This window comes from Apostichopus japonicus, chromosome 20 (genome assembly GCF_037975245.1).
Source record: "Apostichopus japonicus isolate 1M-3 chromosome 20, ASM3797524v1, whole genome shotgun sequence".
In the NCBI taxonomy this organism is placed as follows: domain Eukaryota; kingdom Metazoa; phylum Echinodermata; class Holothuroidea; order Aspidochirotida; family Stichopodidae; genus Apostichopus; species Apostichopus japonicus.
Window position 1 is genome coordinate 10752772 of NC_092580.1, and position 18290 is coordinate 10771061.

An 18290-nucleotide genomic window follows, 5' to 3' on the forward strand; every position below is an offset into this window, starting at 1 on the left:
GAAAATTTCTGGTTTTGATACCCCCCAGATCACCGGAAATGGCACTTCTCGGGCTTGAAAATGAGCAACCAGATGTACACTTTTGCCTGAGAACCAAGTATTTCCCAAAAGTTTTTTCCATCCATAACCTTTTTGAAGATTGTCACCAGTCACACATCATGTTCGACCTGATTGCATGTCCTATGGATCATTGCTTTTGTAGGTTATTCTACGTCACGGCCCACAATATCCGAAAGCCCCACTTTTCAAGGTTTTAAGCCCATTACTTGTTGAGAATTTGAAAATTCACTTTTCTCGTGAATAAAATCACTTGAAAACATACCCATAATGTTGCAGAAAATTCAATCTGTAGACAACCAATATAGAAAAACCTCCTTGAACCCCTAACAGACAGGTCAAAATTGAACGAGTAGAGGAAAGTATGATGAAGAATGTTGGTGAGGAAATTTTGGAAAATTCCGACACAGTTAATTTATTGGTGTAGAAATATTGCAACCTCTTATAATGGCTTTTACAAAACTTGGTTGAAGGAAGAGAAAAATAGGAGATATTTCCGATATCAGGTATATCGAAAGCGAACACTTCACTCATAGGCGTAGGTCCCGTAGGAGGCGGGGGCTGCAGCCCCCCCCCCAATTGTTTTCCCATTTTTTTCGGGCACCTACTGAAAGAAAAATAAATAGCAATGAATAGCTTAAAATGATCTCCTTGGTAATTGAAATAAAGTTGTAAGATTGGCCGACATTACCTTTGTAAAAGAGAGTTTTGACATAAATGGATCTGTATGGTTTTTCTCCTGATCTACATAAGACATTTGGTTGTTTACATTGCATCCGGCGGTATACTGTGCAACTTTGACGGACCGTGCGGTACACGATGCCATACAATGTAATGAGCGATCTTGCCTATATGATATTGGCATGGACATGTTGAATGCGCGCTTTGCGCGCGAAAAATTTTGGCTTTTTTTTCGGGCAAGTCATTACAGCCCCCAAATCCAATCTGGCTCCTACGCCTTTGACTACACACATTGACAGTTTTTGAGGCTGTTCATCGTGGAACATGCATTTCAATGCTCATTGATATGATGTTATATCTGCTCTTTGCTTTACAAATTCGAACAGGCGTGTAGCGAGTAATTGCCAAGGGAGGGCGAAGCCTGTAGGCAAACTATCTAAGCGAAGCGCCACCATGAGTTGGCGCGAAGCGTACAAGAAAAATTTTGGCCGAAAATGCCTCCCAGATCGCTGGAAATAACACTTCCCAGGCCTTGTAAGTTGCATCTAAGCATTGTCTATTTTGAAATTACTAGCGATGTCACAAAGAAAATTTGCTCGGGGGGGGGGGCGGTCGCCCCCTTCCCGAAATGCGTTATGTTCCCCGACGACTCGGTCGAGTTCAAGTACATTAGTGAGAGAGGAAAAACGGAAACGTCAAAAATGGAGCTGTCGGGGTAAGGGGTAGGGTGAGGCGCACACCTCCTCCGTAATCCTTGATCTGTCACTGGCTACCCTGTGTATATAATAGGGATCTTTCTCTTCCCGAGGTCTTGGCTATCTTCTACTCCCTCCTTTTCTCCTTTTTCTCTCTTTTTTCTTTTTCTTTTCCCTTCCTTCCTCTCCTCCTTTTCTTTTTTCCCCTCCTTTTCCCTTTTTTCTTCTCTTTTTTTTCTCTCCTCTTTTCCTTACCCGGGGGGCGCGCGCCCCCAACGCCCCCCCCCCCTGGATACGCACCTGAATATGTTCATATTCTTTAATTTAGTGCAAATTAATGTAAGGTTCACTTCAATATCATTGCAATATGTCCCAGCTGTCTATAGCCTACAAGGAAGGCCGTCAACGAACCGGATCCTTCACACGGCTATTCTGAACGTCAAAAGGACGGATATCTATAGGTCCCAATACTCTTTGATGTGATTCAACGTCTATTAACATAGGTTACATCTTCTGCCTTAACTTTAAACTTAGAAGTTTGTAAACTGGTAACTTGGTATTTGAGAAAGACGGCCTTGGAATTGGGTCCCAAAGACTCGGTCTCTGCTTTAGAACTGTTACAAGTTATCTTTATCATGTTTGCAATTTAGTACTAAACTGTGCGCAATATACGGTATTAAGAAACGAAGTAGCCTATAAGCATTTCGTTCTCGCGGTATTGTGTTTACAGCTATAAGCAAAAAAAAAGACCTCCCCTCGGAAATGCATGTATATTGTAAGTCCATCTTCATTGGGTGCAGATATTCTTGAGAAGTTACAAGAAAAAAAGAACAGTAATATATATATAATATGTCATCAGAGGTTATTTTAAATGGAGGAACATAAGAAAGAGTTGAAATCCAGAAATTATCTGTAATGATATGTACCACATTGTATCACGAAGCCAATATTGCTTATACCCAAGGAATAATACGCCAAACTTGTCTAGAAAATGTGTTAGGCTGTAGTAAAAGTATTTATTCATAACGATTTAACATACTGATATATTAACATAAATTAATCCCCAGGAAGATAGTCTATGGATATATTAAGATACGGAGATAAACTCCTTAGCAACTAGTGATTTGCCAATCTGTGTGGTGGGGACATAATACACCGTGTCCCCACCAATTTGTCTTGACCAAACAGCAGTTCTCATTTTATTAGATTTATCCCAGTTGTTAAATATTGGACGGAAATCACATTTGCGGCAATCTATAATTGTATTCTGGGAGAGGACCCCAGACCCATCGTATATACAAAAGTCTACTTCGATTATTTGTGCCCTGCTTTTTTTTTCTGCAGACGCCCATGTATTTCCCCAAACTAAGTTTCAAAGTCATGAGATCTCAAATTTAAGGAGGTTTGGGAGCATCATTGGGTCTGGGAAGTGTCATTTCCAGTGATCTGGGAGGAAAATTTGCCAAAAAACCTCTTGTATGCTACGCGCGAACCCATAGTCGCGCTCCGCTTAGATTGTATCAGAGAACAGACACGCGTCCCCACCATTATCCACGACTGATCTCCGCCCATGACGTAACTTGCGAGACCATGTTATTTCAATACTTAATTTCTATAAAGCGCTATACAGGTACTAGTCCGTATATATACATCTTCCCTGAGCTATGGGTGGCTATCATGAGCAGGCGCGTATCCAGGATTTTCTAACCCGGGGGGCGCGAATTACTATCTAAGCGGAGCGCCACCATCGGTTGGCGCGCAGCGTACAAGAAAATTTCTTGTTTTGAAACCCCCCAGATCACCGGAAACGGCACTTCTCGGGCTTGAAATGACCAACCAGATGTACACTTTTTGCCTGAGAACCAAGTATTTCCTAATAGTTTTTTTTTTCCATCCATAACCTTTTTGAAGATTGTCAACCCGGCACACATCATGTTCGACCTGATCGCATCTCCTGTGGGTCTTTGCTTTTGTAGGTGATTCTACGTCGCGGCCCACAATACCCGTCAGCCCCACTTTTCAAGGTTTTAAGCCCCATATTTGTTCAGAATTTGAAAATTCACATTTCTCGTGAATAAACTCACTTCAAAACATACCCATAATGTTGTACAAAATTTCATCTATGGACAACCAATATAGAAAAAACTTCCTTCAACCCCTAACAGACCGGTCAAAATTGCACGAGTAGAGGGAAGTGTGATGTAGAATGTTGGTCAGAAATTTTCTAAAATTCAGACACAGTTAATTTATTGGTGTACAAATATTAAAACCTGTTATAACGGCTATTATAAAACTTGGTTGAAGGAAATGAAAAAATAGCAGATATTTCCGAAACCGAACACTACACACATAGGCGTAGGAGGCGCGGCGCCAGTGGCGGAGCTAGGGGTATTGGTCAGGAGTGGCGAGAATGGTCTGTAGGGGCGCTTTCGACACTATCTAAGCGGAGCGCCACCACTGGTTGGCGCGTAGCGTACAGAAAATTTTTGAGTAAAGATACTCCCTAGATCGCCGGAAATGACCCTTTCCGGGCCTGGCTAATTTGCAGATAAACGAAGAATAAGGTGTCATCGCCAAATTACACCAACAAAATGTGACAAATGTCAATAAGTAGATGAGAGCGCAATAAAAAAAGTCAATAATCTAGAATAAGTAAAAAGTGGTAAAGAGCTGAAAAAGGCGCCAGCAGTCCATTTGAGTCCGTCAGGGGGGGGGGGGCATCCGCCCCCCTGACCATACGGACGCTCCGCCACTGCGCGGCGGGGGTGCAGGCCCTAATTCGCCATTACTAATGTAAAAGAGAGTTTTGACATAATTGGACCTCCATGCTTTTTATACATCTACATGAGACATGTCGTTGTTTACATTAGCATCCCGCGGTAAACTGCGCAATTTTAACGGACCGTACGGTACATGATGGCATGCGATGTAATAACCGATGCTTGCTTATATGATATTGACATGAACACGTTGAACGCTTGCGAAGCGCGAGAAAATTTTTGGTTATTTTTTCAGGCAAAGTCGGACAGTTTTGAGGCTTTTCATCCTGGAACGCCATTTTCATGCTCACTGATATGATGTGATATCTGCTGTTTGCGTTACAAATTCGAACAGGCGCGTAGCGAGGAATTTGCCAAGGGAGGGGCGAAGCCTGTAGGCAAATTATCTAAGCGTAGCGCCACCATAGGTTGGCGCGAAGCGTACAAGAAAATTTTGGCCGAAAATGCCTCCCAGATCACTGGAAATGACACTTCCCAGGCCTTGTAAGTTGCCTCTAAGCACTTTCTATTTTGAAATTACTTAGCGATATCATTTAAAAAAATGCTGAATGGGGGGTGGCGGGCGGTCGCCCCCATCCCAAAATGCGTCATGTTCCCCGACGACACGGTCGAGTTCGAGACCAGCCACAGTTGGTTTCATAGCACAATTCTACACACGCGTTATGATAGACCATATATAGTATATATATAGATCATTAGTGAGAGAGGAAAATGGAAACGGGAGTTGTCGGTGTAAGGGGTAGGGTGAGTCACACTTTTACGAAATCATTGATCCGTCACTGGCTACCCTTCAGCGCTGTAATGATGTCACTGTTCCTCTTTCTCTTCCCGGTGTCTTCGCGTTTTGCTTTTACTCCCTCTTTTTCTCCTTTTTCTCTCTTTCTTCTTTTTCTTTTCCCTTCCTTCCTCTCCTCCTCCTCTTTTCCCCCTCTTTTTTCCTTTTTTCTTCTCTTTTTTTTTCTCTTCTCTTTTTCTTACCCGGGGGGCGCGCGCCCCCAACGCCCCCCCCCTGGATACGCACCTGATGAGCTTCTCCTCACCATCTACTACGGATGTGTTAATGCACCATGCGTGGTCATCAACTGACATTGTTGTTAGTAAGTGCCTGCCATCTCGACTGTATTGTGTTAGCACAGTGTTCAGCTTTCCATCTTCATCCCATAAGATGTAGATGAACCCCCCAATGCCTATGCACACACTGACAGGTTTTAAGTCAGCTCCACTTAGATTTGGTTTGGTAAATTTATACACCACCTTACTCCCTGATGTCAACATGGTAACTGCATATGAGGTCCCACCCCCATAGTCACAGATCAGAAGATTACCGTCGTGGACAGTGATATCATCTAATTCCCTGATTTCATCAGGTAGTAATATGGTGTGACTGTAATTCAGCTGATAATCAAATACATACACTTCTGTACTGTTAGTACAAACAATGATTTCATTCTTGGCGGGATTCGTGGTAACAGACCACACATGCCTACCCTCTGGCCACGTCTTAACCATATCACTGATGTTCTTCTTTTGGTAAGAAGAGTCAGAAATGTTATAAATACCGATTTCATCCGGTTTGCAAGCTGTAATGACATTGAACCCCGGCAAATTACAACAGTAACGATATGCCCGAAGCCGAAATCTCTTATTTCTTATTAATACCATCTGATTTAATATTTCTCCTTTCATGTTAATGACAGTGATGTGTGATTTTTCTTTTGATACCATGCCAGTCATAACGATATTACCATTGCTACAACTTGTCATACCGCTGATATCGTAACCTTTAGCTTTGATTCCCGCAACGTCATCAACAGACTCTGCGCTTTCTGTAATGACAACTTTATCATATATAACTTTTGTTACATCACTGATGACAAAATCAGATAAAGATTCTAACTCTGGATATTCTTGTTTCATTTCTTCGATCATAGGTTCACTGGCTGCTCTTATGTCGGGTAAACACTGTGCGTCTGTCCAATCGTCATTACATGCAAGAATGGAAGAAGACGTTGCTAATAAGTTTTCGAACCGTTTAATAAGTTGCTTACATTTATTTAGTATTTTTTCACATTCGTTTTTGTTTTGACTTGTAAGAAGATCTTTAGCTGTTGTCAAGGTCTTGAAATTACTATCTAACTCCCCGAGTTTTTGGAAGAATTCACCCTCAATTTCTTGACGATTTTCCTTAAATTCTTTCAATTCTTGGTCATATTTTACATCGGTACTTTTCATATTTTGTTGATGTTTAATGATCAATCGGTTCATTTCCTCTTCATGCTTAACAGTTATTTCACGTTTTTCACATCCTCTTCTATTTTCTATGTCAGCAGCTCCTTTTTCACGTTCATTGTTACATTCGGCAAGTTTATCCTTTATTTTCTTTGCCTGTTCCTCGTGTTGAATTGTCAACAACTCTGTCTTTTTTGTAACATTTTCATTCAATTTTACTAACGCCATTTGAACCTTCTCGGGTAACGCGTATAGTTTAGTCTTGTGCTTGCTTAGTTCAGCAAGTTTCCGATTCAGTAATGTCCTTTCCTTCTGGGCTAGGTCAGTCACATCTATGAGATCATGACCTTTGTGCTTACCGTGAGTGCAGACTAAACAAACCGGTTCATTTTGGCATGTACCACAGCACAATTTGGCTGGTTCTTTGATATGAAAATGGCACCTGGGATCTTCCGTCATTGCAGCTATTTCCTCCAAAGTCAGGTTCTTAGCTGCCATATTTTCCAATTTCAGAGTGCTTGGTTGGTGATCAGTAAACATTTTATTACTGATATGAACCTTGTAACATTCGTTGCATAAAAAATCTCTACATTTAAAGCAGTAGGCGGAACATACCACATCCTTTGAACAGCTCACACACTGCTTCAAATCTTTCTTTTCAAATGATTTACGCAATTCTATGAACTCGAGCATACTCTTCATATGAAAATCAGTCTTAAAGCCGTCCAATCCATCCTCTGGTATACAACATTGCTGTTTACAAAGTGGACATTCAATTGTCCCATCATGGCTGGCTTGAATAACTTTTCTCAAGCAATCATTACAATATCGATGAAGACATGGTAACTGTTTCGGCTCATTAAATTGATCCAAACAAACAGAGCACATGAAGAAGTTTTCTGTCAGGTCTTCTATGAAAGGGTTCCAGGTAGCCATGTTGATGAAAGTTGTTAACTTTCACTTGATAAAACTGTACTCAGTTATGTCACAATCTGTGAAAGAGTTCAGGAAAAGAAAAGGGTTTAGCAAATTATTTTTTATCCCTGTATTTCATAAAATATGAATGGAAATACAAACATACATGCATAACCCATTCAAAATGATCTGGACACAGAAGTGCTAAAACATTTCAGGCCAGTGTTTAACCTGTCCTTCATCTCCGAACTTATAGAAAAAGGTTGTGTATGCACGACTTGAGTGACACTAAAGTACCAATGTCCTTCACAAACTGTTTGGACTTCAGGATGTTGCATTGAAGTAGTTTGAGTCAATATCTGTCCAACCGAAAACAGTTGGCATTAATATCGAACTTTCGGAACCAGTACCTCTAGAGTTTGGCATTCCACAGGAATCCGTGCTTTGGCTCAAGCTATTCACTATGTACACAACTTGTCTTAACTACATTGTCATAACTTGAATTACCATTTCTATACGGATGACACACAAATTTACCTTTCATTGCAGCCTGTTAATTGATGTATCTGCTAGAAGACGTGTTTTGGAGTATATTGAATATTGCCTTGTTGATATCAAATAGTGGATGACAAGCAATCAACTTAAACTGAATGGTGACAAGATTGTTGTAATCATAATCATAATCTGAAAGTCCTTCCCAATGTCTTTGTGAGGGCGGATGGAGTTTCGATAAAATCTGTATCAGCAGTCAAAACTTGGAGTTTATCTTGAAACAACTCTTAATATGGATGCACATGCGAACCATATTTGTAAACAGGCCTACTTCCAACTTTGCAAAATTGCTCATGTATGCCGTTATACCTCATTATGAATGCAACTATCTCACTTATTAATGGTCTCGTTACATCAAAACTGGACCACTGTAATTCGCTATAGTTTCTGTCAGAAACCCAATCTCGGAATCTACAGTGTGTACACAGCATACCGCGGTATGCATAACTACCAGGACATCCAAGTTTTATAATATCACCCAAGTTCTACAACTATTTCACTGGCTTCCTATGAAAGCTCGATTGCATTACAAGATCCTGTTCACCACCTAAAGACAATACATGGCTTGTCCCTTCGCTACATGAACGAATTGCTTAGAAAACACAGTCCAACAAGATCTTTACGGTCTTAACATACCAAAATGTTGACTGTTTTGCACATCAGAACATCATATGGCGAACAATGTATTTCCTGGGCTGCCCCTCATTTGTGGAACAAGCTTCCAACAGCAATCTGTACTATCAATTTACTTGAAGCTTTTAAGCAAACTATCAAGACACATCTTTTCATACAATACTTATTGAGTACTTGATCCAGCTTTATGGATGTCTATTTCTCCTTCTTGTTTGTCAAGTATTTTGAGCAGACTTTGTGTTTTGTATTGAACACTTAAAATAATAATCTAATAATCAGTGAAACCAGAAAGCCAGAAGTCTTCGCGATTCCTAGCCACACTTTGTTTGCAGGGTTTAGTTTCTTCCAAAGGAATCTTTTCCCTTTCGGAAGAACTAGAAACCAGCATTTAAGATAAACAGCTTCTAAAGGGAATACATTTCTGCCTATGAGGAGAAAGTATTATCAAGGAGAGCGAGAGAGAGCTAGTAGGAACTCCCTTGTTTGATCTGGAGTCGGGTAAATTCATATCACTTTACTCAAGTGGGTGCTCAATCAGCATGGCACTTCATTGCGATGGGACCTATCAATTGATAATCTCTCTGATCTCAGTTCTGGACAGAGCACTAAAAGCTCAATGAGGCAATTTGCTACATACGTGGTGAAGACATAATTACAACAAAATATAAACATATTGACAAGTTTATGTGGACGACTTACCAAATTTATAAAGAGGATACAATGACGCAATCACATATTTTGCTCTCGTTTCACATCTATTTTCTGAAACTGTTATAGTTCTGTGAACATTTGATTGCCGCTATTATATTGAAGTTGCTTTGTTATTACTTGTAAGGAAACAAACTAACAAAGCAACTTCAATATAATAGCGGCAATCAAATGTTCACAGAACTATAACAGTTTCAGAAAATAGGTCTAGCATTATCTGTTGAGAAGATCCCTCAATGTTACTTATATAGTAATACAAATAATAATTGTCCTGGTAATCCCTGAATGACGTGTTTCAGCTCAAAGGGTAATCCCCATGTCTATCGGTCACGTGATACCTTTGTCACGCAATATGTATGTACGTTTATATCGCCTACTCGTACGTTTACTAGCCTAAGTGCATACGCCCTCCCTACTTCCTGTTAAGCCAGTTACCTTATTATTACTCGAATAAAATAGTTAATCGTGAACATGTGAACATGAATGCTTATAATAAAGGGATACTAATCACTTAAGAACATGATGCATTGTCTATCATTGTCCCAAGTGACTAAACAACCGTCATGTTTGGATGATTCTTACGTCCTTTTCTCAAAACTTGTTCGCTTGGAACGTGACAAACACGACAACCTAACACAGTCATGACTTAACATAAGGCTTCGGCTACAAAGAAATTTACGAATGAAATCGAAATGGATCGTTTCGTGCTCTAATGAATCAATATTACACAAGATGCATAATATATGCACCCTGCGATATTCTCCATCTATTACTTTGCCTCTATCAACATATCAGACAGTATGGTGATATATACAAACCTGAGAACGAAAGAGTAATGTCAGAGATGTGATGTCGGAGATCCTGTTACAATTACATCTAATATCTACAGTCACAAACTTTTTTGTTTGCACCGAAATGGAGAGTTGTTTGGCAAATGCGCCCTCTATTGTTGTCTGATATCATATCACTTCAATTTGGGGGGGGGGGGTACTCGTGCAGTCAAGGGCGGCGGAACCGGGGGGGCACAGGGGGCACGTGCCCCCCACTTTTCCTCAGGTTAAAAATGTGCCCTTTTTCTACATAAAAATTGAGGTGTCTCAAGTTAGCAAGAGGCTAGGGAACCAGAATGAACACTCGGGAAGGGCCGTTTCCGGCCATCTGAGGGGTTTGTAAAACCAAAAATTTTCTTCTACGCTCCGCGCCAACCGATGGTGGCGCTCCGCTCAGATAGTCGTCAGAGCCGTATATAGAGAGAGTTTGGCCAACCATGTAACCGATTTGGATTGGTCGAGAGGGAAAACGCCCACACAGGGTGGTAAAATAGGTCCACTTGAAAACTTTATAGCAGGCGACACGCATACTCACAGTGTATAGACTATCCGTTTGTGTACACGAAAAAAGTACGAAATTATGAAAGAAATGGTGCTGGGGATGCTGCAATCGGTCAGAACATGGATATTGTTGTTTGATTATCCGACTGACCATAAAAGAAGAGGAATTTTTTGGAAGTAGAAAGAACAAGATGGAGATCTAATGAAAAAAAGTCTGTGTAGCCTAGGCCCATACTAGCCATAGGCCCTAGTGTAATACGAGTAATGTACAAGCAATGCGAGAATTTTACGTTCAGACTGGTTTCTGTAATTACATTCATGGCTTTTCTCTCTCGTTTTACGATCCACAAATTCGATTTCATTATGCCAGCTCTCCTAATCATAGGCATGGCAGTTTCAGTCGCACATATAGTTATCCTAATTCCTAGTTATTGTATGCCTAGGCTATGCCTAGCCTAAAAAAAGTGTCACTTTTAGTTTAATGTAAAAGGGTGGGCTAGCCTCTAGGCATCACGTAAAGCCCTAATCCTTAGTTAAGCCCGAAGCATAAGTTAAGCCTGGGCTTAGTTAGACCTGGACCATTCTTGCTATTACTACAACTGTTATATAGCACATTACATAATATGGCACAGTATAAGGCCCAATTAAACTAGGCCTAAGGAAAACAAAGTAGCCTAGGCCTAAACTAGTTAGGCTAGGTCTATACTCATTGGCAACTTGTGGGTTGTGTACACATACAGGCCTAATTATATAGACCCTTTTAGTATGCCATAAACAAGTGCCCACATGGTTAAATGATCTTGGTTTGGGTTAATTGCCTAATTTTTTCTTCTTCAAAAGTATAGCCTAGGCCTTGGTTTAATTTGGATGCAGTCAACTATCATTTATCAAAGTAGCAGGGGCCTAGGCTACATTTCAAAGACCACTAGGCCAAGGCTAATTGTACTGGTAGCCTAGCCTTCATCATGCTTATTGCAAAGACTACCCTACACTCTTGTCTTGGTCACTGAATTATCTTAAGAGCCCTGTCACCACATGTTGATAAAGAAATGTTCAAACTATTGCGTAGGCCTAGCTTAGACAATGCACGGTTTCGTTTGACTGTTTTAAAGGAAGACTTGAAAATTTAGTGTTAACTGGTATTTCATTAATAAGCAAAACTGTCTGTGCATTCCAACGGAGTGCAAATTAAGAGGGGGGGGGGGGGGATGCAGTATGATACACCTTTCAAGTTTTAACACATTATAAATGCACTTATGCCAGAAAGTCATTGCATCAGTAGCTCCTTATTCCCTTAATTGACACCCACATTGATGATTGAAGTTAAAAAAAATCTTTTTAAATTATCTTTAGACATTAAATTTTAACTCCCTGAATTCCAGGACTTTTTTTACAAATCAAAGGTGACATGTGCTCTGAAGAAAAACTCCTAACATAAAAAGCCACAGTTAGCAGACTGTGATAAAGATGAACCTGGTGAGTGACTACTAGACTGAAATCCAGTTCCTGCAACCACAGCAATAAAGTCTTTGTTTTAATCAATGCACTTGTGTGTTTGAAACTTTCAAATGGACACTCAATGGCAGTTGGTTAAGATATAAGGTTTTACCTTCATCATGGAGAGTTGAAGGGAATCTGCCTCATCATCTGAATAATGGACTCAAGGATAGCAACAAATCATGATTGGATAATGATTTTGAGCAAGTAAATATCTGGCAATTTGAAAGTTTGTATTATTTTTCTACATATTATTTAAGCTGTTTAGCTCACACACAAGCAAATGATCAAGTGACAACAACCGATGCAGTATATTTAAAAGTATTGAAGACTCGCCCTAAACCGCATGCCGCGCTCTGAAAAAGTTTACTTTCCGTTGCTTGCAAGTGAAGTTTTTTTTGTGTCGCTACAAAATGCAGACAGTAATGAAACCTGATACCTTCTTATCTTTTATCTAGACCTGAGATGTCCACGCTGCTATGTGCACTGTGTTGTGGGTATTGACCGTGATGTTTGTATTGACTGTACACTAAAGTCTATTTACAGATGGTAGCAAGCTGTGTGTGTATTTTCTGGGATCAACGGTGGTGTCTAACACTTCTGTTACACCGCATTCGAAACTAGGTCAGATAACCGGCATGAGACGTTTCTTTGTGCGGGAGTCTTCACACCCTTTAAGGAGAAGTATTTATATCCCATTAATAGAGACAGAATTATGTTTCAATTGGTAGCATGCAACTTAAAATTTTGCAAACATTAGATACAATCAAACAATAACAAGGTTCATTTACAAGGTAATCTACTGCCCTTTATTTCACATTAGTCTGTCACATCAGAAGGTCACAGCTTTCAATAATTATACAAACAAATTCCCTTGATGGGTGCTTCATTAGATTCCTGCAATTTTCAAGTTTATCAATGTAATAAGTTCTGAATGTGGCAATGTGGAGAAGCTTTGGAATAATCTGTGGATAAGACTGCCAGACTATCAACAAGATTCCACATCCATGCAACTCCAACTGCTTCCTTCACCTCCTTGCAGATGTACCACATGTCCAAAAAAAAAGTCAGCATTGGTTAATGTAATTAAAATCTGGCTTCCTCCTGAGCTGGCAAATACACATGAATTGTCAAGTACAGAGGTCAGTGTGAAACCACTGAAAGATCTTCTCAGCTTTCAAGAAAACAAAGACTTGAAGCCAAATTGACAGAGGCCACACTGATACCATTCCACTCTCATAAGATGAAGGCATCACACACACTTCATTTTGCTTCTGCGATGCAGTGCCTGGTAGACTGTGAGGGTCACCCAATGGATGTTTTAACAACTGCCTGGTTTATAGAGCTCTGCAACAGATAATTCATCCTGATGTCTAGTCGTCATCCTGTCATGGAATTGAGCAAGTTGAACCCACTTCAACACAAAGCAGCTATTGAATTCTTGTCTAGGTACTGTCAAATCCACATCACCATCATTGCTGGTTCCAGCTACGCCGACCACAATAAAAGAGTACAATGAGGGTTTTTTAATTCGCCCAACAGAGCTTGCATTCCAGTACCTTTGGGCAGCTGAAAAGATATTCAGAAATTGTTATATGAGTGTGTTTGTATGCATGCATATGTGTGATTTTCTTGCTTTACAGAACAGCTCCATTTTGATAAGCTATGTAACGTGGAAACCTGCCAATCATATGTTTGAAATAGGACAGGCTGAAACGATTCTTAAATGAAAAGCTTAAAGCAGCATTTTGCGTCCTCGACTATGATATTTCTCAACCTCACTGACTCCACTATGCCATAACGACATACATAACTAGCTTATCTTTTTATATTTTACTTCAAATGGTGGCATAAAAGTTGAAAAAAATGCAACTTTCAACTTTGTTGTTCTCCAAGATATTTTCCGTTGGGAACCCAATAAACCTCGCCCATAATATGAATATTTAAACACTACGAACGTCATTGACAGATACGTAATATAACACCACGCTTGATTTGTGTACCGTCTATATGGCAGTTGTACCAGGGAGTTGCATAACAACTCCCAACGCAAAGTCTTGAATCTATTTTTAGCAACGGCTCATAACTAAACCTGCATCTCTGATTGATTGAATTCAAACTAGTGGGTTTGGGAACTGAATGCGATTTAATTTTGTATGTGGAATACTCGCCAATTAACGTTTTTGGCAGGGAAAAACTTGGCTAATATCTTAATTTGCTGTTTTGTGATTTGATGTATGTAAAAAACTCGATGGACATGTCAAAAAAGTAGAAAACGGCGACCAAACGTAAAATGCTCATGAATAAACATACTATTCACTGATTGGTGGAATTCAAACTAGTGGATTTGGAGATGTGAAAACTTTGTCGAGGACACTTTTACTCGTTATCGATATAAATCGCTAATTACTCGCTAATTAACGCTCTTGGCAGGGTGAAACTTGGATGGTATCTTAGTTTGCTGATTTATGATTGATACATGTAAAAACATCGATGCACATGTTAAAAAGGTGGAAAAAAGCGACCCAACGCAAAATGCTGCTTTAACGACTTCTTGCGTTTTTATACATCACTGTTCAGGTAAGGCCAGTAAGGGCAGTATGAAGAATAAGTAACAATTAATAATTATCATTATGGCCATTTGCTGTCTGCATAATAACAAACTGAATGATGTCATCAGCCCTGTGCTCAGTTGACAACACTGACAAGTAGGCACACTATGTCAGTGTGATCCATGAAACCTTATTAAGGACATGACCATATAGTTTATATGTTAATGGAAAATACATAAGCTACAACATACACCAGTATTCAGTTGTTGCAGGGTTTTTTTTTCTCGACAGACCCATTCAATCTGTTGCACCTACTATAGCCTAGTAAGTACATTCCTGAGAAATTAACACCACAATATCAGTCTTAGGTTTGCCCACAGACTCCCAACTATTGCTAACTCCTACACTCAAGTATATAGTTTAGTTTAGTAGAAAAAAGACCAGGAGAGACATTCAGGTCCCCATTAAGGACCCTAAGGCTATATGAGAGGAATACAACCGAGGACATCAAATGTCATACCCAATTACAATGCTTAATGTACTCATCCAAAGCATTCTTAAACCCATTCACACTACTTGCAATTCATCCTTCTCAGGCAAACCATTCCATCCATTCACATCCCTTGTATTAGACTTTAGAGAAAAAGTTATGCCGAATATTAATCCTACTTTGTAACTTCTGGAGTTTAAGACAATGACCTCTGGTACAACTACTTTTGGCAAACCTGAAAAGATCAGTGAAGCATAAATTGTCATTTTATGTGTAGGCCTACTTTCTTTAATTGAAGGATCTATTAATGTAGGCCTGATGCTATAGTTGTGCGTCTGTAATCTAGCCTAGCCAGGACTGTGATGTGTGCTTTTCGTTTGTATGACTAAAGTAGGACTAGTAGTATGAGGCGTAAAATAAAACAAGTGTAATGACAGGTTTTCAGCTAGTTTTCTATGCATTTCAGGTGTGAAGATAAACGTAAATGTCATTAAATAACGCATACTCTAATTCATTACCTGATATCCATTTTGTTCCTCGTATGCCTGTCAAAATCTGACATTCTGAGTCGCTTCGTTTGTTCGCAACGAGCACAGTGTGCAAAGCTGCTATAATATTGTGTGTGGTGTTTTTCGTGTTTCGCGCAACTGGTAACGACAACTTGACCTATTTTGATGCCCATAGTTTGCGTGTGACGTCACAAATCGCCAGTTGGCCAAACTCTCTCTATATACGGCTCTGATAGTCGTGCATATACAACTTTGCAAATCCTGACTACGCCTGTGGGTCAAACTCAAAGCTATTTCGAATGGAAAAAATTTGTTAAGATATTAACAAGAAATAAACTCGAATTCGGAAGATTCCTACATTACATCCAGCAACTAGCATGATTTCACCTCATTTTGTCTCAAAAGAAAGCTTGTTCCTTATTTCCCAATTTACACATTGGATATTGCAGTGCTAGTATGATTTTTCCTTGAGGGGAGGGGGGCGTTGATGGGGTGATGTGTATACGCAAATAAGATAATACAATAAGAGTTATAAAGGGAACTAAATATAAGGCTGCATCAGTCCAATCGATTTTCTGCAAAGTGCCCTTTGAGGTCGGTGCCCCCCCCCCCCAGATTAAAAGTGCTTCCGCCGCCCTTGCGTGCACTTGTGCCCATTTCATACGTATTTGTGTAAAGTTACAACAAAAGTTGACACATTTGTGCTTTCCCCTCTGACTTTTGGTTCCCCATCACGAGGCTTCTTACGTTCCAAAGTTATAAAATATGTAATAAGCAGTATAGGATTTGACAAGAATTTTGAGGTGTCCCACTGCAAGACTCGCAAGCTGACCGAAGCCAATCTCTCGGCACACATCCATTTAACGTCCATGTCAGGAAGTTGTTATTGAACAACACCCTTGCCAGACGACACACATTGCTGTCGGCGGGGAATCGAACCGGGGATCTCATGACTGGGAGACGCCGGCGTTAACCACTAGGCTAGACACTCCGCCTAATGGTGGAGTACTATTGTGGTACTCTATTGGAGTACCCAATTATTGTGGTACTCTATTGTGGTACTCTATTGTGGTACAACTATTGTGGTACTCTATTAGGTGCCCATTGTGGTACTCTATTCGACCCCGACTAATGTACACTAAACCTCCATCTCCCGACGTTTCACTTCAGAGTTTGCATCAACATTCCTGCCAATTTTTAAAGAAAATAACGTGTGAACTGAGTGCGATATCTCATTCTCAGTAAAATTTGTCTGTAAGAACGAGTTAATTAACTCGTTGTATGTTTAAACAATGTGGTTCGTGCACTTCAAACTTAGTCGGTGTGCGCCTTGGCGTGGGAAGTTGTACCTCCGTCAGTAATGATGTCATAGCGACAATGGAAAGTATAATCTTGCTAGGAAATCTGCAAGGCTTCAAGGTTTCCTTAATAACTAAGTTAAAACTCTTTTATGAGTAAATTGCAGCCATTTACGATTCATTAACGTGTAAATAACCAATAGAATGTATCAAAAAGCCTGAAGTATTGAAATAGGGCGTTCGTTACCACCTCAGTGGTGCAATATGTTATACATTATGCACTTTTTGTATGAGTACATTCTATATACCATATATACTACCCATTGAAATTTAGTGGCATTATAGTGTGTGGCATTAAGTGTGTGACATAAGTGGCATTATAAGTACTATTCAAATCAATACCATGACCGTCATACACGATTAGATTTGCAATTGCAAATCAAAGTTTACTTTCAATAGAGGTAAAGAAATTACTACCAACGGCAGGAATAAAGACGTTTACTAATTGATTGTGGAATTTCAACCATCACTTGAAGTAATTATAACTAGATCTAGTGTTTGTTAAAATTGCAAATCGTTCAAAGGATTGCCAAAGTATCAAAGGCATGATGTAGTGTATTGTTGGTATACGTACCTTTGGAAATGAGAATATTTCCCCCGTATGTGTGGAGGACAGAGGGGTAGGAGCAATGGGGGGAGGCACATGCCCCCACTTTTTCCAAATTAGCAAATGTGCCCTACTGGCAAATAACATGTGCCCATTTGATGAAGAACTATCTTTTGGATATCTTAAGGCTTTGTTAATTTTAATATTTTATTTTAATTATTTATTTTTAGTCTGTACATGTTTTTTTAAACGGCATCCCATATCTTTTTGTAGCACGGTTAACAATAAACAATCTCAATAAATAGTATTGAGAACATATACTAACAAATCATATATATTTGAGGGATATGGGCGGTGTGTATCGGTTTATAGCATAACGAGTTGTAGTTTTGGAATGAGAACGTGCCCCTCTGATGTTGTGCCCCCCCCCTCCACTTTTTGGAAGCTTCCTACCCCCTTGTGGATGAATCTCGGCGTTACATGCACGTGGTAGCGATAAGCTTTTCACTCAAATTTGTTTGCACAATTTGTCTTTGTGTGAAGTTTTTTTACCAAGTAATTATGTTTGACCTTCACCTTGAAGAATAATTGTCTGAGGTTCAGAAATACTATGACGATGCCCTTTTAAAGACTTGACGTTCTAGCCCTAGATAATAACATGACAATGTTTGTTGTAAATTCTTTGGATGCCTATTATAATTTGTCAGTTTTATCAGAAAAACAGTATTCTAAATATACAAAAGCTTCTCTCACTAA

General features: G+C 39.7%; 1 protein-coding gene across 1 annotated transcript; it reads right to left on the bottom strand.

Moving 5' to 3' along the window:
- Positions 1 to 1736: 1736 nt before the first annotated feature.
- On the bottom strand, positions 1737 to 10171 carry LOC139961615 (uncharacterized). Its single transcript, XM_071960937.1, has 2 exons — positions 10069 to 10171; positions 1737 to 7434 (listed from the first exon to the last, which is right to left on the bottom strand). The coding sequence occupies exon 2, from the start codon at positions 7376 to 7378 to the stop codon at positions 5021 to 5023; it is 2358 nt and encodes a 785-aa protein (XP_071817038.1). The 5' UTR covers positions 7379 to 7434; positions 10069 to 10171; the 3' UTR covers positions 1737 to 5020.
- Between the last annotated feature and the right edge of the window lie 8119 nt (positions 10172 to 18290).